This window comes from Camelus bactrianus, chromosome 2 (genome assembly GCF_048773025.1).
Source record: "Camelus bactrianus isolate YW-2024 breed Bactrian camel chromosome 2, ASM4877302v1, whole genome shotgun sequence".
Lineage (NCBI taxonomy): Eukaryota > Metazoa > Chordata > Mammalia > Artiodactyla > Camelidae > Camelus > Camelus bactrianus.
In genome coordinates this window covers 28614649-28637642 of record NC_133540.1, presented here as the reverse complement: position 1 = coordinate 28637642, position 22994 = coordinate 28614649, and the positions used below count along the sequence as shown (strand labels likewise).

The following is a 22994-nucleotide window of genomic DNA, read 5'->3' as shown; positions in this document are numbered from 1 at the left end:
ATGGGAAAATGTTCATGATATAATGTTTAATGAAAACAGTAATTTAAAAACAGTATCTTCATGAGCCTTTATGTTAAAATTATAGTATCTTTTTGAAAAGATAAAAACCAGAAAGAAATACATCAAAATATAATAGCAATTAACTATGAGGAGATGGGATTATATATGATTTTCTTTTCTTTTATACAGTACTTGTTTTTTCCAAATTTTCTATCATGAACATATTCTGCTTTATAATCAGAACAAATGAATATAATTTCACTTAAATTTTTTTTAAATGGTGTTAAAATAGGAATTCACCATATGGAAAAATTCTGAAGGGTGCAGTTCAGCTTATAATGACTTTTTCTATTTGGAGCTTCTATTTGGAATCTGTAACCAAAGAGAAGCTAATGGGCAAGAAATGGTGATAAACTTTGAGGCCGCTTGTCTTTCCTTGATAGCATCCCTGAACCACCTGCACAAGGCAGGGTGCCAGGGACAATTTTATCTCCAGGAAAGGTATACAATCGGTAGGATATTTGTATTTTAGACACAGTGTTACTCTGAAGCATTCAGACAATCGATACTTTCCTTCTATTCTTTCATTTTTCTTAATTACCAAAGGGTACTGATTCTCAATCCTCCTTTCCAAACAGAGAGAGTCACACACAAGTCCTTCTTTGGCATGCCTGCCTTATTTTTGCTGCACTTAGAAGTGCTGTCCAAGGGTGGCCAGGCTCACTCTGCATCTCCTGAGCTGCTCTACAAATGGGATGAGAAGGAAAGTGACAAAAACTTGTCACAGGGCAGAACTGAAAGCTCTGATTTGGTACCTAGAGAACCCCCTCATCAAAAAGGAAGTCCTCAACCTTGAAACTGTATTTTTGGGACCAGGTCTGATATCTGGTTTCAAGACTGGTTTTATGACATTATGGAAGCGCCTCAAAAACCTAAACCTAAAAACAGAGCTACCATATGATCCAGCAATCCCACCCCTAGGCATGTATCTGGAAAAGATGAAAACTCAAATTTGAAAAGATACATGCATCCCAATGTTCACAGAAGTGCTATTTACAGTAGCCAAGATGAAGAAACAACCCAAGTGTCTGTCAACAGACAACTGGTTTAAGAAGATGTGTTACACACACACACACAAACATACATATACACACAATGGACTATCAGTCAGCCATGAAAAGAATGAAATATTACCATTTGCAGCAACATGGATGGACCTACAGAATATCATACTAAGTCAGTGCAACAGAGGAAGACAGATATTATATAATATCACTTATATGTGGAATCTAAAAATAATACAAATGAATCTATGTACAAAACAAAACCAGAATCTTAGACAGAAAACAAGAGTATGGTTACCAGAGGGGAAAGGGAGAAATGGAGGGATAAATTAGGAGTATGGGATTAACAGATACAAACTACTACTAAACATAAAAGAGATAAGCAATGAGGATTTACTGTACAGCTCAGGGAAGTATATTCAATACCTTGTAATATCCTTTACTGGAAAATAATCTGATATATATATATCTAAATCACTTAAGTGTATACCTGAAACTAACACAATATTGCAAATTAACTCTACTTCAATTAAAAAAAAAGAAAGATTTTATGTATCAAACAAGACTGAATTTTGATCAAAAGCAGTTCACTGTTAATGGCATAACAGGTACTTAGGTTACTGAGTGACTGTTTAAGCAATTCTGTCCACATTAAGATTCTTCCAGGAGTTAGTACGCTTTTGTCACTTATAGTCCTATTCAATACCTTTGAAGAACAGTGATACATTCTCTGCCAGTAGGGAAAATATTTAAATAAAAAGTTAAAGTCCAGTTGTGTAAGAATATTGATTAGTCGAGGTAAAATCAAAACTTACGGGCAGACCAAGATCCACAAAGATGTATACAGAGTTCACTCAACTAAAGGCTATTAATATAGATTGTGCAGAACTGTGTAAATAACTGCTTCTAAACTATACTGTAGAAAAGTAAAGAACTAATGTAAAATATAGCCCAAGGGAAAGAGAGAAAAGAATCAGGATGAAAACATTTGAGGGCCAATATGTCCACATGCTCCCTGGACTGCTGACAGGTGGGTGGCTACACATGCCAGTCTAGAGAAAAAGTCACAAACACAGGACCAGCTGCTGTTCCAAAGTTAACTGCCTGCTGATAGTTTAATTTGAAACAACTTCAGAGAAGCCCCACACTAAATACTATGGTAGTGGTAGGCCAGCTGATAAAACTCTTCAATTACCCAACTGATAGACCATACAAATGCTTCATTTTCATTCCCATCACACTAAGGGGAAATACTAAAGTCACATTTCTTAAAACCACGATAAAATACACATATTCTCTGTAGAATGACATAAAATGTTAGTAATCCTTTCACATCTCCCATTGCAAAAGGATTTTTTCCTACAAAACCTGTATACACTTTAATTTTTCCCCTCGTTTACAGCATTACAGAGTCTGTAGCAAAAGTAATGTTTCTCTGATAGCTGAGAAAACATAATGCCAGAAAGTAATTACATACAGGCTATAGTTTATAGAGGTGCAGAAATCAAAACACATGGGCAGGGAAACGCTACAGAATTACAGTAGCTAAACTAAGCCCAGCAGAGCATGACATTTTAATAGACATATTTAGAAAGGAGAAAAGCAAAGACAAGTTAAATCTTCTGCTTTTAGCTAATCTATTCAAACCATAATGTGATAATGGTAAAGTGTCATAATAAAATCTTCAGCATCTTTATAAGACCAGCAACAGGGTACCAGTGCAGAAAACCAAGCCCCTTTCAAGTTGTTAATGATAAAGTGGTTGCTCTGAGTTTTAACATCAACTATTAATTCTGAGCGCACTAACCTACGTGCTATAAATATTCTGCATGTTGAGTTCGAGTTCTTCCCTGCGTGGGTGACATTTCAGGCCACGTTATGGCGACGGGGGTTGAAACAGGCCCTACTGAAATGAACCTGCATGGGCACCAAACCACCACGAAGCCATCTGAGATTTGGGAAGAAAAGAGAAATGTAAGGTATATAAAATTTCAAAATTTAATTATGAATGAGAATAGGAGTTCAACAGAAACTCGAGAAAAAAATTTATCTTGGAAGAAGCAATAGAGGTTTCCTCACATATATATATATACACACAAAGATATGAACATAACAGTGTTTTTCGCAGCACCTTTCCTGTGATGCTATCAATAAGCAATTCAAACGCTACCAATAAAGGACTGATTAAATAAACAGTAATATAACTACACTAGAAAACTCTACGTAGCAGTTAAAAAATATAATGAAGTGTATTTCTAAAATACAAGTGAAAAGAGCAAGTTGGCATGAATATATATACACATATGTATACATATATACACTACCCACACACACACACACATATTCCCATTTATTCTAAATATTCCTTGAACATATACTATACATGTGCATAGAAAGTCTAAGATAGACACTGAGCCACTAGACTCTTTCATTAAAAGTTGCCTGTGGAATAAAGACAGACACCACATATTTCTGTACTACTAAGAAATGTTTTTATGTTACTCGTTTACTCTTAGGTAACAAAATAAGATAAAAATCCACAGAGCAATAAACAGTGCTTCGAGTAGAGGGAATTACAGGAGAAGACTATGAATAGAGATGAAATGGAAACAGTGTTTGATCATGTTTTTTTCTGAACATTCTTGATTATTTCCTCATTTTTATTTTCCTATTTCAGAAAAAACAATCAAAGAAAGTTTCCCTCAATTTTATGTTCATGCCCTGTAAAAACATCACTATTGGTACCATAGAACTCAAGTTCTTCTTGGAGACCTTTAAATTAATTATAAAATTTTTCAGGATTTAAAAAAAGTGTAGATAGGCAAAGCCCAAAAATTAGCTTAAGAAATAAAATGGTATAAATTACATTTAATATATTGTAATAATCTACAATGAAAAAGAATATATATATGTATAAGCAAATCACTATACTGCTTATCAGAAACTAATACAAGATTGTAAAGCAACTATATTTCAATTAAAAAAAGAAAGCAGTATAGATACACTTCAGGCTCCCTGTGTACACTTTCCTAACCTATTCCTTTGATAGTCAATATCCTAAATTCACAATTTATCAGTTCCATGTGCATTTTTGTATACTTTTACTTAAAAAATATACATAGTGATGTAAAATACATATACATATATATGTAGCCATAAAAATACAATAAAGAACATATTGTTTGAGTCTCACCTGTGATAAAGGGAGTGTGCAAACTTTTTCTATGTCTGGAGTTGGCAAACTTTTTCTATAAAGGTCAGATAGTAAATATTTCCAGCTTTGAGGGCCATATGGTTTCTGCTGTCACCCGTCAACTCTGCTGTTGCCATGCAAAAGCAACCGCAGACAGTGTGCAGACAAACAGGCATGGCTGAGATTCCATAAAACTTTATTTTCGATAACAGGTGGCAAGCCAGATTTGGCCCATTTGCTGACCTCTACTTTATATAAATGGTATCATACTGAACCTATCTGTCTTCTACAGCTTGCATTTTATCATCCAAAACTCTGTTTCTGAGTTTCCTCTCTGTTGTCACACATAGCTGTAGTTTCCTTAGTCCGAACAGTGCTACTCTCAACACTCCAGTACACGTTCCTTTGGCACGAGACAGAATTTCTCCAGGGTGTAAGATAGCGGCTGGGTTGTATGGTTATGGGCAATTACTCAATTACTCTCTGAACAGGATATACCACATTATTCTCACACATACTTGTTACCATCAGTCTTTGAGATTTCTGCACCAACTCAATGGAGGTGAAATGGTATCTCATTATCACACTGGTCCACATCTTCTTAGTAGAAGCAAGGTCAGGAATCTTTTCAAATTATTAGTTGGCTCCTTAGGTTTCATCTTTCCTGAGCTCCCTGCCCTATTTGTCTTCTTCTTTCTGATGGGCAGTTTATTTATGTTGGACGTGCACTGTTGCTGCCATTGTGCCGTGCAGTCGTGACTTTTCACATGCTTTTGCTGCATTTATGTACATACGTTTTAAATTTTCACTTAGTCAAATTTATCAGTCTTTCTCATAGTGGTTTGTAATTGTTGAGACTTGTTTAGAAACTCATCCCCTACGCGAAATTCATAAAGATATTCTCACGTATTTCTTCAAAATATTTGTTTTACTTTTTATTTTTATGTCTTTAGATTCTACCTTACATAAGAAAATGACTTTTAAAAATATGGGTGATCAGTTTTTCCTGCAACAGTCGTTGACATGTTCACTTTCCCCACTGATCTGTTCTACCACCTCCATCCAGCACACAATACAGAACTGTGTGTCTCCACCTCTTTGGTGGATTCTCTATTCTGTTTTCTTGACCCATTTCTCTGATGATAAAACACCGTCTTAATTACTTACAAGAGTCCACCTCCCAGTCTTGACCTTCAAAATTGCCTTGGTTACTCTTGTTCTTCCTTATAAAATTTAAAATCACTTTGTCTAATTCAAAAGTATTTGTGATTTTTACCAAACTTTCATTGAACCTTATGACTGGACATCAAAGGGGATTATGCAGGTAGTTTTAAGAAGGCTTTAGGAAGACTAAGATTTAATGTTAATTTTTGAGAAATAGATTCAGGGTCCTCTGTTTTGCTGCCTTTTTTTTTTTTTTTCCGCAGCTGTAAATTATTTCCTTGTAGTAGGCAAAACATTTAAGACAAAGTAGCTGGTTTTTCAGCCCCATGAGTCATGGGGATCTAAGCTGGTGGGGTGGTAAAAACAGCTCCTAACTTTCCGTCGCTGGCACTGATTGCCACAGGGCTTACCTTCATTATCTTTAGCTCCTACTTCGCTCTCAATTAGTTTCCCAACCTGCCATCCTATAGTACATTTTTCTAGATGTTATTCATAGCTGTGTCTGGGAAAGGAAGTCACAACTTCAAACGAATGTTTAAAATCCTTTATAGTAAATATCTCACTTGGTGTTTCGTAATGCACTTTAGTTTATCAAAGACTCAGTACAGAAATATGCCTAATTTTGTTTTGACTCACATTTCACAAACTTTTGGCACGCACTAGTGATTTATTTCTTGTATACAAAGTAATTTCCTACAAAAAATGTTCCGTGGGCCATCAATTTGGGAACAGGTATATTTAAACTAATAAGGAAAAGACAAGAAGAATTCAGATATTTCTGACTTCTACACTGGTCAATCAGCAATAAGAAAAAAATTTAAAACACCCAACATCAAAGCAAACTGATGAAAAAGCTTAAAAATGCTTACGTGATGTTTTTTCGGTTGGTGTCTTAGTGATGCCCTATACCTGATAAAACTTTGACTTGACAAGAGTTATACTTTCCTTCTTATTTCAGCACCAAAATGAAAGAACGGGCAGCCGTTCCAGATTTATTCGCCTCTCACTGTGAAAACTATAGGATAGTTTGGCCTTATAAAAACTCAAACAAAAGCAATGCATCTCTCTTATTCTTGCTGGGCGTCGAGCCCATGATCTTGCTGCCAAGTGGCCTGAGGAGATCCAAAACAAGAAAAAACCAAAATTGAGTGAATTTGGTTATATTTTCTTCCTTCTGCCCTGTTGATGCAGCAGGTATTAATCTGCTTGACGCACTGCTGGACTGGTGGGGTGGCCCTGCTCAGCTAAGGCTGGCAGTAGAAGGGCGGGTCACTACCAATCTCAGCAGACACTCTGGACAGACAACAATGGCCTTTCCCAGAAAACAGCTCTCCTTTCTCACACGACATTGCTCCTTGCTGCTGTAGTAACAAACATTCAGTCACAAGGCATGGGCGAGCATTTGAGAGTCAGGTTCTTTTCAGTTTGCTAGAGAAAAACATTGGCATTTTCTTTCTCTCTTCGAACTACATTTGGCATTTATTCAACAAACATTTATTTATTATTAAGTGCTTACTGTGAACCAAACACTACATGAAGTGCTGGGGTTACTGAGACCAGCAGCACAGTCCTTGAGAACCTGAAAGGTTAAAGACCGAGTGCCACAAGCACTGCCGGAAATAGAACTATGAGGACTGTGATCCTGCAGTCAAAGAGGCTCTCAGAGGTTGGGAATGTAAATCCCAAACAATGGGCACTCTGTGCTCCGTGAAGCTGGAGACTTTTTCTTGTTTTCTGTCATATCCGGAGCCTGGATTAGGGTCTCAACAAATAGTTATCGGCTGCTGAATGAGCAAGGGGCTGGAGCCACCTAGAATCATAATTTAGCCACGTGTGAATCTTTTCTATTTCATTCCCAGCACTAGCTTGTCCAGGTTTTCCTTGACAGTGTTCCTTCACAGAATGGCCCATTCCATCCTTGACCAGCTACACCAGGAAATCCTTCCTTGCACTGTGCAGAAACCCACCCCCTCAAAGTTCCACCCGCAGCTGCATACTCTGCCCTCTGGAACTCCACAGAACACACAGAACCCTTCCCTCCACTGCTTTTTATTTTGAAAATTTCAAGTCTACAGAAAAGTTGAAGGAACAATTAACACCCATATACACTTTTAATCGATTCACCCATTATTAATATTTTCCCATATTTGCTCTGTTTTATCTCTTGCTGTTTTTGTCCCTCATGAATTATTTGAGAGGATGCTACAAACATAAGCCGGTATCACCTCTAATACATCTGTATACATCTCCTAAGAATAAGGACATTCTCCCACATAACAGCATTCTTATTATACACCTAAACAAAGTAATATTAATAAAATATTATCTAAAATACAATTTGTATCTGAATTTTCTTAATTATCCCCAAAGTATCTTTTTTTAATCTGGATTTTAAAATTCCAGATTTAAAAAAAAAATCAGTCTCTTTTAATCTAGAATATTTTCCGAGCCTTTCTGTATTTTTCACGACATCACCTTTTCTGCCAAGACAACCACTGCATAAGCGCCATCTATGTGTATTGCTAATGCATCATCTGGAGCCACATACTGTCCGGCTGTCTCACGAGTGGGATATATATAAGTTGACCACTTGATTAAGAATGTGATCACCACATATCTTTATTGAAAAGGTGCATTTTTCCCTTTCTAATTAAAAACTTAAATATCATTTTAAGTCAGTATGAATATCTATTCCTCCAACAGTTTTTCTACCCAAGTTTTAGGAGCCACTGATGATCCTTGCCTGAATCAACTATTACACTGAGGATTGTAAAATGATGATTTTGTGATCCTATGATTTCTTCTATGTGGATTTTTAAAAATCCAGTGCATTAGAATCCGTTATCATTCAAAATTTTTTCGCTATTCAAATTGTCCCAGATTTGGCCAGCCTCTTGACGCTGCCTTCTGGGCCTTTATGACATGACCCCAGCAGTCGGTCATTTCCCTCCTTTCTGTCACCAGGCTTACTTGTGCTTCCTCCTTCCTGAGACCTGGAATTAGCCATTCCTCCAGGGATCCCGGGTTCCTCTTAGAGGGGAGAAACATTTAGGAGGAATATTTTTTCTAGTCTCTGCTATATGCCAGCCCTCCAGGTGTTTGAAGCCAGTTATTTCTGTCCCATATTCCTCCCTGACTTCCAAACCAAGGCTAACTCCACCCGGCTTCTTACACAAGTCTTCCGTGTTTCCCAGCCTGGCTCTACATCAGAATCACTGGGAGCCTTCTTTAATATACAGATTCTCAGGATCCACTCACTCCATTCTTACTGAATAAGAATCTCTCAGGTAGAGCGTGGGACTCTGTTTTTGTTTTTTCAAGTTCCCCAATTAATGTCAATATTATTATCAATATCAATCCAGTACTTCAATTTTTCAAGGCCTTGTGGGACCAGAATTGTATATAATATCAAAAGCATGGTTTAGAGCTATTTTTCTTATACTGCAGACATTACAGTTATTTCAGCATAATTAATCAATGCTGACATTTTGGGGGAGGTAAAGGCAAAGGCATGAAATTTTTGACTTATAATGAATTTATGAAGAATTAAATCCTCAAGATTTTTTCAAACATATTAAGTCACATCTCTCCTATCTCCTATGATCCACTGATCTTTCAGACCTAGGTGTAAGGATTTACATTTGTTCCAATTAACACTTATATTGCTTAATTAAGTCGGTATGTCAAGGGTCTTACGGATCCCGATTTTACCATCCTAAGTATTTTTTACCCTTGCAACTTTATGACACTCATAGCATCCTGTCAAAGTCCTCTTCTATTGGTTTTTTCCTATATCTTACACACTTTTCTATAATGTGTTCATAGTTACATAACTGTGTTTGTCAAAACTCATAGAATCATACACCAAAAAGAGTGAATTTTAATGTATGAGAATTACACCTGAAAGAAAAAAATCAGCTTTATATTCCAAATACTCAGCTACATTTTTTCCCAGATTATGTCTCACTAACTTACTCTGATTGACAATCTCTGCAAAATGTATTGCTATTCTAATTAATCGAGTTTTCATAGATTTTGTATTTTTTTTCATCCCAGGTCAATGTATTCTAAGGTTTGACATCTTGGAAAAGTATCAGGATTTGGTTTACTAGGCCAGTCAACCCAGTGAACACATTGTTACCATTTCATCAGTTCTCACAATCTAAGATGCAAAGATTAAGTGACAGAATGTAGAATAAGACGGAAATAATATTTAAAAAATTACAATCTTTCACAAAACTGGGTTTCAAAATGGAATATAGGTCTGCCATTCTTGCCTAGGAATGGAAGTTAGACAATTTTCCGCCTATAACTTTGACAAAGATTTTAAAAAATACTTTTCAGTGCTGGTGAGAGCCTTGTGAGATACATTCTCAGACGGCGTGAGTGAGAGGCTGAGACGATATGACCTTCCTGGCTATCTGAAAGTGTCTGACACAAACTTAAAGAATTCAATTGGAATACATTTTTCTCAAAAAAAAAAAAAATCTAGAAAGAAATTACATCAAAATTTTAGCAACAGCCAGCCATCCTAGCTCATGAAAGACATGCTGTTTTGTCTTGTTTTTAATGCTTTTTCTCTTAAAAAAATAATTTTAAAATTTCTACAATGAGCCCATGTTAGTTTTATAATTAGGAAAAAAGCAGCACACATTTACCTAATTACCAATTAAAGAAAAGGAAGGAAAATGAACCAAGGAAGGAAGGAAATAGGGCTAAATAATTTTTTTGTAAAGATATACCTGTCACTGATAGGAATTTTCAAAATAAAATGTCTTCCAGGTAGTCAATAATTTTATAAAGAATTTTTGTTCAGAGAATGAACAGTATTTCCCTTGTGAAGCTTCTCTGAGTGGTACAGAAGATTCAAATATACAGTATTTCTAAAAGGGATACTTGCACTGCCAAAATATTGGAACAATGTTTTCCAAATGAGAGGCTTTATACAGTAATTAAATACTATAAATTCATACCTTGAAGAACGATGCTCTGGTTTATTTCGTTCGTTTCGATCTGTAAAGAGAGAAGACAGTTACATGTCAAAATGCTCTTTAGAAGTCCTAGAAAAGAAATTCTTAAGCACCAGCTGCCATACCATTAGATTCACAAAGGACTGTTCAAAGGTTGCTGTGACTTCCATGTATAAGGCTCTCCTTCAGAGCTGAGAGGATGTGTCTGATAGAGGAGGTAGAAAAGATATAAAGAAGGACAGGCATGTAAAGTTTTTACAGTTTGTGAAAATCATCTACTTAGAAAATATATCATTACATGTATTATTTCATTTTCAAAGATCTTTGCTGTTTAAAACACTTTGCTAAAACCAAAACAAATTTAGCTAAGGAAAGAAAGTAAGGGAACTGAAAAGCCACAAATTACTCAGCTCGAAAAAATCATTCCATGAATCATGGTTGGCAAAAGCTTCTAACAGGATGGGGAGGGGAAAAAAATGAGCAGTCAGCTACAGCAACATCTGCAAATACACTGAGACCAGGACAGCCTCATCCTTAACTCTCTATCACCCAGAACTTCTCAGAAGTTGCATTTCCATGTTTCACAGATAATTAGGCCTGACATGCTAACAGTGGTTCTCAACCATGGGCAATTTTGCTCTCTCTCCACGAGGGGACATCTGGCAATGCCTGGAGACATTCTGGTTGTCACAACTGGGGAGGAAGGAGCTACTGGCATCCAGTGGGTAAGACCAGGGATGCTGCTGCCGTCCCACATGCACCCTGCAACAAAGAATTATCTCACCCAAAATGTTAACAGTGCTGAAGTTAAGAAACCCTGCAACGGGGTAAGAGACAAGAGCATGGCTGCTTGAAGCTCTTAAAAGTGCCTCTTTGGACTGCTGTGAAATGCTGTTAATCAAACTGAAGACTTCTACATACAAGACAAAAGACCACAAAACCCAAAGGCTATCTTTTTTTGACTCTGAGTAATAATTTTTTTTTCAGTACATGCTTATAAACAAATATAAAGTAAAAAGATCTTAGTGCTATGAAAAAACTAGCAACAGAAAGCAACGTGTAAGCCACAATAAATTCCTATACAATGACTTTTTAAAATCCTATGCAATGTTAACAAAGTTTCATTTTCTAAAGTATCTTCTGAATTAATACTAACATGATATAATTTAATGGCAAAACAAAGATTAGACAGGAATTCTTTTTTTCTTCTTAATTTTATTGCTGATGGAGCAGCATAAAGATAATGAAAACATTCTCTACAATATCTAGAGAGAATTTATGGAAGAAAAGGAATCAGATTTACGTGGTTAAATATAAATTCTCTCTGAATGGGTTCATAATAAAAAAGAAATGTCTTTTTAAAACAAAGAGCAGACAGGAAGACACTGTTCTCTGAAACACTAATAAGTAAGAAGAGTCACAATAAAAATATTTGTTTAGATATAATGCTCTTCAAAACACACAATGTTAACAATATGCTTCTGGTTCCAATTTCTCTACACAGTGACTTAGTGTTACTGCCGCTTTTAAAACTTTCGTTTTAATTTAACTTGGTTTTACCCTTCCCTTAAATAAAAATATGTTTTTTCACTTGTTGAGGACTAAAAATTTCAAGTCAGCAATAGAATGCACATTTTAATCATTTTTTTCAATTGTTCTTCTTCAGCTTTTAGCCTGTTAGTTTTGCTATCAAAAGTTAAGTATAATGTCCCAAAGTAAAGCTAAAAACTAGATGCAGATCAGCTGTCCTCATAACAAAGCAACTCTTACCTGTGGATACAGATGAGCTAAAAGTCTGCCAGTAATACCATTGGATGTGGCTGTGGTCCTAGTTTTGAACAGTTTTCTTTAGGCACGTAACAGCGAGTTCCCTTACAAATCTTCCCAGTCATACAAGACACAGGAGGAGGGGAGAAACAGAGTCACAGTGCATGTAAACAAGACTCGGCATCTGAGGGCTTCCTTCCAGGGCCTGTTCTGATTGGCAGATGTGCTACGACCAGTCTGCACAGCTGGAATGCGGCCACTCAGGAAGGGAATGGCTCATAGCTCTCCTTCTTTCTTGGTTAAAACAGGAAACTACAGTCATTTTAATACTTTCTGCTCTAGTGAAATACAAATGTCTCCCCACTGTGCTTCTCTATTAAGAAGTAATTAAAATCCAAGACAATAACTTGATAATCTGTTGGAGGATAGTTTAAACATTTCCTCCCAAATTCACTCTTAGGGTTGTATGTGTTACATTTCCATGTAAATATGCGCACACAGTGTTTATAACATGTTACTGCTATGACCCATATATTTGATAATTTGAGGGTAAGGGTAAATTACCAATTATTCACAATTTTCCCCATCCCCTAGCTCCTGGCAATAGAGAGAAAATGAAAATAACATGCTTTTGGCTTGATCTTTTTTCTCAAAGTATACAATTAATTGGACTTCACATTGTGCCACAAGCCATCTTTTAGCTTGAAAACATGGAAATATGTAGTGTGTGTATGTTGTGTATCTGTGTGTCTACACATACTTTTATATACTTAATTTAAGCAAAGTAATTTTCATGACAGCCGAGACTATTGTGCAATTGTCAAGAAATACATTAGTGGTAATGCTGAATTTCTGGCAAAATAGTAAGTAGTTATTTTGGTCCAAAAGCTAAGACTGAACAAAACAAAGCACTGAGGGCTGATTTGGGATCTGGATCTTGCCAACAATAATAAAACATTTGGATTAAAATCCCCTTAAGAAAAATGAGAACAGATCTATAGCAAACATGGAAATTTCATCTTGACTGTATATGGTGCTTTAAGCGTATGGATTCTATTTATTTCAAATCAAGTACTCTTTGGCACATCCCCCCAGTTTTTTTTTTCAGAGTTTCTTCTAATTTTTAAATAATTAGGAGAGAATAAGCTTGCAAAAGCTTCCCAAATTTTTACATACTTAGAAATCACACAAATAATTTACTAGCCCAAAGTCTCACCATTTCTATGAAGAAAGGAGCTATTAAAAATAAGAATGCCCTAACTCTAAAATTTAGTTGCCAAATGGTGCACATTTGCTGTAAACAATGCACCAACTCCAGGGGCCCACTAAGCAGACCTGATGATTGAGGTCACCCAAAGATCAGCAGGACACTCTCAGTGTGAAGGTCAGCATGGCTGGACGGCTGTGTGAAAGTCTGCTGCTTTTGTAGGTCTGCATCACACATGTGCACAAAGGCACAGAAAGAGGCACAGAGAGAGCTTGCATTCCCTGTCCCTACTCATCCATGTCTCCTGGTTAATAAAGCTGATTGAGGAAATGGAAGAATACCCTGCAAGCAGAACAAAGGCAGAAAGCAGGCAGAACTGGTGCGCAGGGTGTTGAGGGCTGTATGTGCATAAATGTCATGGCGGGGGGTGGGGGGGCAGAAGGAGAATCCATGGCACATCGAGGGCACCGAGAAACAGGAGAGCAGCAGGAAGCTACCATGGGTCAGTGACTCTGTGTGAGAACTTCGGAACCTTTCCTGCCCTGACGACTTCTGGTTCCAAGTAATCCAGACATGCACGATTCCAGTGTCTATACAGTTAGGCGGTACACGACCTTTGTAGAAACAGGCCCCTGTTCTCACAGGTTTTTGGGGAGTGGCTAGACCGATTCTACTGACATTATTATTCAGAGTGATTCTGAATCTAATATGACAAACACTTAGAAATGAAGAAGACAAAAATGCAAATGTCATCTTTTGCTTTGATTAAAACTAAAAAGGCCAAGTCATTAGAATCTATTGTAAACCGGGGGAAGGGTATACCTCAAGTGGTAGGGTCCATGCTTAGCATACATGAGGTCCTGGGTTCAATCCCCAGTACCTCCTCTAAAAATAAACAAACCTAATTAACCCCCCCAAAGTAAAAATAAATAAAACTAAAAAAAATAATAATCTATTGTAAGACATTCGGCTTTGAGAATTTGGCTTTGATCACTTAATGGGAAAGAAAAATCACCCCCACTGAGTAGGGACTTATACTACTAACTCAAGTCAACAGTGAAAGGTCCTAAATCATTCTCTGAAATTAGTGGGAAGACTCAGTCCATGGGAATCAGTATTTATAGACACCCTTACAACAGAGTAGGAATGTGTCTTGTACCTTATACTGAAGTAGTAAAATCTCTTCTCAGAATGAGTATTACCCATTAATGGATTTCGTATCATACCCCAAAGCATTACTTACATACTCCAGCTTGGGTGTATATACAAATAGTTTATGTTATTCTTTAAAAATGATCAATCCCACACAAATGCTTTATGCCACTCAGTATTAACTAAAAGATCCACACATTCTGAAGAACTCTTTGCAGCAACAATGTCATTACCTCTTTACTTATGATAAGCAGGATAAATAAAACAATGATTCCATCCACTAGAAGACAGAAGATATTCAGAGTTCACAGATCTTACTTTAACGACTCTTTAAATGATGGCAGAACTGGTTCTACTCAAATAGAAAGCAGAAGGAATTTTACATATCTGAGATGAGAGTTTCAGAGGATTTTTTAAAATCTTTAAATGGTTTTTACATGCAGGCAGAGAAAACAGCAAATATGTCCCCTTGAAAAGAACCCAGCATTCGTTTCACAAATCACTGACACCAGCTGATACCTACTCACCTCCTCCTTCCAATTCCATTTCACCACTCTCCTTCAGGTGTGTTTCCAAACTGACTTTTAGCCACTTTTGAGACTCCCACAATGACTAGAATATTTCTTCTTTAAATGGTAGGTTTTCAATAAACATATTTTTGTTGTTGAACTTAAGTAAGAAAGTTACTCTGCTCTCTGTCTAAAACACCCAGAAATGAAAGTCAACTTCTGCGAGTTACAGTACAGGAGAGCAGAGAGGCAGATGAGAGAGACATTTATGTGAGTGCTGCCTGTGCTTCTGTGGGTATGTGGAAAAGTCTGGTCTACAGCACCGTCAGTGCTGACGCCTTTCATTAATTCTAATTATAAAGGGCCTCAACTCATTAAAATGCAGCACCCTCATCACAGGGAGGGGGAAATTAGAGAGAGAAGGGAAGTTTTTTCAACACAGGAGTTCTGTTTCATAAAAGAAGCAGACTGTGTCTGGAGTCTGTTTCCTCCATCCCGTGCCCACTGCCTTTCCTGGTATTTTAGGCTCTGATCGGCACTTGTCTGGATGGTTGTGTCTCACCTGGTTTTCTGGTTCCTGTCTCTTCCCCTCCAATTCAGCCATATTGCTGGACAGATAAGTCCATGCCTCAGAAAAACTACAAATCACTACATGCCACAGACCCTGAGATGATTCCATGAGGTGACGACAATGCCATCCTCCCTCAGTAACTGCAGTAACGCCATCACGGCGTTAGAAGGCCAGCTGTTAACTAGGTGCAGTGACTGGTGCTGCACGGCAGTGGTCACACAGGTTCCTCAGCCTCTCTAAACCTCAGTTATCTCATCCTATCTTCATAGCGTTTTTGTGAGGACAAATGAATTAAAGGGTATTAAGAACTTAGCTCAGTACCTGGAACACACATTTTACGACTCTAATTCTGTTACCACTGCTCTTATTATTATTATTCATTAATGTCTGGCTCAAGAACCACCTTCTTTGTGAAACCACCCCTGATTCCTCTTTCTCTTCAACATTCTTGTATTTTTTTTTTTATCATTGCTGTAACAAATTCCCTCAAACTTTGTGGCTTAAAACAACAAAAATGTATTATCTTACAGTTCTAGAGGTGAGAAGTCGAAACAGGTGATGACTAGGCTAAAATCAAGGTGTGCACACAGCTACATTCCTTCTGGAGGCTCAAGGAGAGAATCAGTTTCCTTGCCCTTTCCAGCTTCCCGAGGTCCCTGCATTCCTTGGCTGTGGCCCCTTCCTCCAACAATGCAGCGTCTTTAAATCTGACTCTGACCTCCTCTCCTGCTCTCCTCTTCCACTTTAGAGGGGCCTTATGAATACCCTGGGCTTGACAGGATAATCCAAAACAATGTTATGTCAAGGTCAGGTGATGAGGAAACTTAATTGCTCTTTGCCATTCAGTGTAACGTGTTCACAGGTTCCAGGGGTAGGACATGACTTCTCTGAGTGGGGAGCATTATTCTGCCTACCACATCCTGTCTGAACTCTCATGCTATCTGTACCATTCACTTGACATTTAGCACAATATTGCATTATTATTTAAAGTTTTAAGCGTGTGCCTATCCCCTTACTAATCACTGATGACGGCAGGACTCTGTCTTAGATTCTGCTTCACAGTCAGCCCTCTGCAAGTGTCTGTTGATAATGGTGATAGCCAATGCCCTCCCATTCCCTTTTCTGCCCTGCATCCTTTAGGCTGTAAGTTGGTTCACTGATATATCTGATATTGCTAAAAAAAAAAAAAAAGTCTTCCTAAGAATTCCCATACATTTTTACTTTTTATAAACACCTTAGTATTTAAAAGGCACCTTTGCCCTAAAATGACCCACATTTGGTCTATTCTTCTGTCTCAGAGTAGCTCTCACCCAACGGAACTACACACAGGAGAAAAAATTACAGCATATTTGAACTGGAATAAGAATCCGCTATTTAGCAATGGCTAGTACTTCTTTTTAAATAACTCTTCTTTAAAATGGTTCAACTGAATCATTTTGATTTTTGAGTTCAACTCACTATTAAAACAGGCTTTTTATGAGTTGAGTTTTTAAGGTTAGTTTCAGAGATGAAAAATCAGAACCACCACCTATACTGCTCCTTTACACCCCAAAGTGAATTTGGTAGAGACTTTAGGAAGATGGACATTTCATCAGTGCCACTCACGTCCCAGGAGGCGAGGTGATGAGGGGAGCAGAAACAGAAGTAGGCTTAGCGGCAAGGTGTCATCAAACTTCCTTGCTGCTCCCACCTCAAGCTCCCTAGTGATTCTCTTAACAATTACTTTCATAACTCTTCCTGTTACAAAAATCTCACTTCTTTTCAGCAAGTGAAACTTGTGACTTAAGAATAAATAAAAAGACTTTTTAGTTATATATAAATCTCTATTCCTTCAATTGCCAAATCAAAAATATTAGACCCATATTCAAAATATTAGGCCAATCCTAAAGGTTTTTCTAAAGGAGTCATAATTTCACCTGGAATAAGATATGCTACAAGAAAGGTAGCCTAAAAAGTGACCCCAAAACAGAGACTGCTTTCAGTGTTTTCCCAATTGTAAAAACCTCTGGGATAGTCTCAAAGTATATTAGTATATTAGCTTAAAAGTATATTAGCTTAAAAGCTCTAAGAAATCTTGCAATGAAAACATCAGTTTAAAACTTATGATCACCAAAGGGGAAGGGTGGGGAGGGATAAACTGGGAGTTTAGGATTAGCCGATAACAAACTATGATATACAGAATAGATAAACAACAAGGTCCTACTGTATAGCACAGGGCACTGTATTCAATAACTTGTAATAACCTATAATGAAAAAGAATATGAAAAAGAATATATATGTATAACTGAGTCACTGTGCTGCACACCAGAAACTAACACAACATTGTAAATCAATTACACTTCAATTTAAAAAAATTTGTGTAACTTTAACTAGCATTTCTCAAACTAATTTTTTTTAAACTAAACTTGATTTACTATGTTGTACTAGTTTCTGGTGTACAGCATAGTGATTCAGTTACCATATATATATATATTCTTTTTCATTATAGGGTATTACAAGATATTGAATATAGTTCCCTGTGCTATATAGTAGGACCTTGTTTATCTATTTTATTTATAGTAGTTTATATCTACTAATCCCAAACTCCTAATTTATCCCTCTGCCCTTTCTCCTTTGGTAACTATACGTTTGTTTTCTATGTCTGTGAGTCTCTGTTTTGTAAATAAGTTCATTTGTATCATTTTTTTTTTAGATTCAACATGTAAGTGCTATCATGATACTTGTCTTTCTCTTTCTGACTTACTTCACTCAGTATGAGAATCTCTAGTTCATCCATGTTGCTGTAAATGGCATTATTTCATTCCTTTTTATGGTTGACTAGTAGGTCATTGCATACATATACTACATCTTCTTTATCCATTCGTCTGTTGGTGGACATTTAGGTTGCTTCCACATCTTAGTTATTGTAAACAGTGCTGCTATAAACACTGGAGTGCATAAATCTATTAGAGTTTTCTCTGGATATATATCCAGGAATGGGATTGCTGGATCATATGGTCACTCTATTTTTAGTTTTTTAAGGAATCTCCATACTGTTTTACATAGTGGCCGCACCAAATTACATTCCTACCAACCATGTAGGAGGGTTCCCTTTCTCCACACCCTCTCCAGCATTTACTGTTTGTGAACTTTTTAATGATGGACATTCTGACTGGTGTGGGGTGATACTTCATTGTAGTTTTTGATTTGCATTTCTCTGATAATTAGTGATACTGAGCATCTTTTCACGTGCTTGTTGTCCATCTGTATGTCTTCATTGGAGAAATGTCTATTTAGGTTTTCTGCTCGTTCTTTCATTGGGTTGTTTTTTTGATTCTGAGTTTTAAGAACTGTTTATATATTCTGGAAATTAAGCTAGTGTCAGTCATATTGTTTATAGATATTTTCTCCCAGTCCATATTTTCATTTTGTTTATGGTTTCCTTAGCTGTGCAAAAGCTTATAAGCTTAATTAGGTCCCATTTGTTTAGTTTTGCTTTTATTTCTATTGCCTTGGGAGACTAATCCAGGAAAACACTGCTATGATTTATGTCAGAGAATGTTTTGTCTATGCTCTCTGCTAGATGTATGGTGTCCTGTCTTATGTTTAATTCTTTAAGCCATCTTGATTTAATTTTTGTGTATGGAGGGAATGTTCTAACTTAATTGACTTACATGTGGCTATCCAGCTTTCCCAACACCACTTTTCTGATATTTCGTTGTTAGTATAAAGAAATGCAACTGATTTCTGTATGTTAATCTTATACCCTGCTACCTTGCTAAATTTGTTTATGAGTGCTAGTGGTTTTGTGTGGAGTCTTTAGGGTTTTCTATGTACAGTATCATGTCATCTGCATACATTGATAATTTTACCGCTTCTCTTCCAATTTGGATCCCTTTAATTTCTTTTTCTTGTCTGATTGCTGTGGTGAGGACTTCTAATACTATGTTGAAAAGAAGTGGTGAGAGTGGGCATCCTTCTGTTCCAGATTTTAGAGAGACGGATTTCAACTTTTCACCACTGAATATTATATTGGCTGTGGGTCTATCATAAATATCTTTTATTATGATGAGATATGTTCCCTCAGTACCTACTATGGTAAGAGTTTTCACTATGAATAGATGTTGAATTGTATCAAATGCTTTTTCTGCATCTATGGACATGAACATGTGGTTTTTGCCCTTTTTTTTTGTTGATGTGGAATATCATATTGACTGATTTACATATGCTGAACCATCCTTGTGACCGTGGGATGAATCCAACTTGGTAATAGTGCATGATCTTTTTTATGTGTTGTTGGATTTGGTGCTAATATTTTGTTGAGAATTTTTGCATCTATATTTATCAAAGATATTGGCTTATAACTTTCTTTTTTGGTAGTGTCTTTGTCCGGTTTTGGTATCAGGGTGATGGTAGGTAGCTTCATAGAATGAGTTTGAGAGTCTTCTCTCTCCTTCAGTCTTTTGGAAGAGTTTGAGAAGGATTGGTATAAGTTCTTTGTATACTTCCCAAACTAATTTGAGGATGAAACATTTCTTACAAAATCAGACTCAATATCGGTTACCTTAGCATGAACAATTTTATCTCATTTTTACCATCCATTCCCCTGGAAACCAAAGGTCCCTTTACAGAGCTAGTATTTACATCTCCATGTCCAGCACCATGCCTGACATGTAGGTGGCACTTCTCTAATGAACTGAACTCCAACTGATGGAGGGCCAGGTACAGTATCCAAACACAAAAGGGAGAGGGAGTAACATGAACAAATCTCCCAAACCATTCAGGTCAAACCCTGATCTTTGAAGATTATATTAAATGTGTACTTTCTTTAATCTTATCACAGATTTATCTTTGATTCTGCATTATTTAGGTTAATTAGTGCATCTTAGAATTACAGGTTCCACCCCTCCTACACTGTTGGTGGGAATGTAAATTGGTGCAGCTACTATGGAGAAAAGTATGGAGGCCCCTTGAAAAACTAAAAACAGATTTACCACATGATCAGCAATCCCACTCCTGGGCATGTATCCTAAGAAAACTAATTTGAAAAGATACATTCATCCCAGTGTTCATAGCAGCACTATTTACAATAGTTAAGGTGTGGAAGCAACCTAAATGCCCATCAACAGATGAATGGATAAAAAAGATGTGGTATACATAAACAATGGAATATTACTCAGCCATATGAAGGAATGAAATAATGCTATTTACAGCAACATGGATTAACCTGGAGATTCTCATACTAAGTGAAGTAAGTTAGACAGAGAAAGACAAGTATCTTACGATATCACTTATATACGGAATCTAAAAAAATGACACAAATGAACTTATTTACAAAACAGAGACTCACAAACATAGAAAAGAAACATATCGTTACCAAAGGAGAAAGGGCAGAGGGGTAAATTAGGAGTTTGGGATTGAAATATATAAAATATATAACCAACAGGGGCCTATTATACAGCACAGGGAACTATATTCAATACCTTGTAATAACCTATAATGGAAAAGATCCTGAAAAAGAATACACACACACACACACACACACACATATTTACATAAAAGTGAACCACTTTGCTGTACACCTGAAACTAACACAACACAACACTGTAAATCAACTATACTTCAATTAAAAAAAAAGAATTACAGGTCCCACCAGGGAGGTGAGTGCATGCAGTGCCTCCATGTCTCTACTCCTTGGTCACCCCCATAGTGGGAAGTCATTTGCTATTTCAGGATGACAACCTAGATGCAGGCTAAGAGCAGGAACTCTAGGTCAGACAGGCCTTGTTTTGAGTTCTTGCTCCACTGTTTATTAATTACCTCAATGACCTTAGTAAGATATTTAGCCCATGTAAACCTCAGCATCCACATGTCTTAAAGGGGATACGTAGTAGTAGTGCCCACCTCATCAAACTGAACAAGGAGTAAATAAACAAATGCACATGAAGGATAGAACGGTTGCTGACCATGATAAACGCTCTTAAATGTTTACTATCATGATAATATGAGGGGTACAGAATATTCATAGAGTTCATAATACAGTGGGTAAAATGATCTAAAAGGTTAACTATTCTTTGCTCAGTACAGATTTTTTAATTCTGTAGGATATTTTTTTCTTGCTTATTTCTGGTCAAGTGGACAGTCCAAATCTTTCCTTATCCAATGGCTCCAGCCTCTTTCCCTTCCCCTTCCTTTTGAACAGAGGGCTACTGTGAAAAATTAATAAATACGATTTTCACTTTTTAAAAATTTTCCCATTGCAGCCTCTGACAGAAGTGATAAATAAGCCCTAAAAGTAAGCAGCAGAAGGGAGAAAGGGAACTAAAAGGCGGACAGAGGTAGTTCCTTCTGGATGGAAACCTGTACCAACCACAGGGCGCCATCCCTCTCGTCCCTTGAAGTCTTTTCCGTTCCTAGTTCATGCTGAGGGTGTTAAGCCCTCACAGTCATTTTCTGAGACTCAACAACTCTAACATGAATTTCCTGAGTAGGATGAGTGGGTGATATAAAAAAATTAACCAAATACATTACAAATATCTGGCTCCATATTTTAAATACAATGGATTTCTTTTACAAGAATCCAGAAAACAAAGATTTAAAGTATTATTTTAGGTGGCAAAAGACAGACAACATCTCTAACCACAGGCTGCTTTTTCAGTTGTTAAGGTAAAAATAAAGATGATATTTTTACCCTCCGTAAACAGCAAAAGGCCCATTCTTACTGTCTGTCTCCTCTTCCTTTACTTCGGCATGAATTTGCAGATGTCACAGTAAAGTTGTACCTTTGTAGAACTGACTGCAAAATGAGCAAACATCAGAGACCACTGTAACCAAGAGTTCTTTATCTGGGGAAGCAGGAAACAAAGGGAAGATCACATTTTTCCAAACACCAGGCACCTCACTCTGATGTGCAAACCTTTCCTACATAGTTGAGGATTTTTCTGATCTCAGTCTTCAAACAGATTTTTATCCACAGTGGGGCAGTCTTGGTCTCTAATCTGGAATAATGAAAAACTTTTTTCTTGTAATCAAGAAAAGGTAAAGCCGCCTCCAGGCCTTGCCACGTCACCTTACCTAGGGGCAGAGAATGCATTCTTCTTGCAAGTTCAAGCCTACCCCGTCTCCTTCCTCTCCACTTTATTAACAGAGTGCCATCCACACAACCTGCTTCAAAAGGCTACGGAACACCAACCAGAAGAATGCCTAGTGGTCCTGTTCTGCTCTTCAGCCACATGGAATGCCTCTAAAGTGCTCAGTTATGACTCTTCACAGTGCCACACACACCCAGGACCTCTGGGTGAGAGGAACATGTCTGCTTTGAAGCCTTATTTGTTTCCCATATTCAGAAATAAAGCTTCTCCTCCACCCGCCCCACAACGCACACAGTGCCTATCACCTGTCAGCACTTAATCACTTTT

General features: G+C 37.1%; 1 protein-coding gene across 7 annotated transcripts in view; it reads right to left on the bottom strand.

The window, feature by feature from the left end:
* Nucleotides 1-22994, bottom strand: part of SH3D19 (SH3 domain containing 19) — a 156321-nt gene that overhangs the window by 70466 nt on the left and 62861 nt on the right. For 4 of the 7 annotated variants that reach the window (XM_074377420.1, XM_074377389.1, XM_074377394.1 and 1 more), the window contains exon 2: nucleotides 10395-10434. Coding sequence is in view for 2 of the 7 variants with exons in the window: in XM_074377389.1 (XP_074233490.1) it covers nucleotides 10395-10434 (40 nt within the window). In the remaining 5 variants the exon portion in view is untranslated. Of the gene's footprint in view, nucleotides 1-10394; nucleotides 10435-10516; nucleotides 10578-12161; nucleotides 12303-22994 lie in introns of those variants that run through there. The other 3 variants (XM_074377412.1, XM_074377397.1, XM_074377422.1) reach the window with 3 other exon arrangements.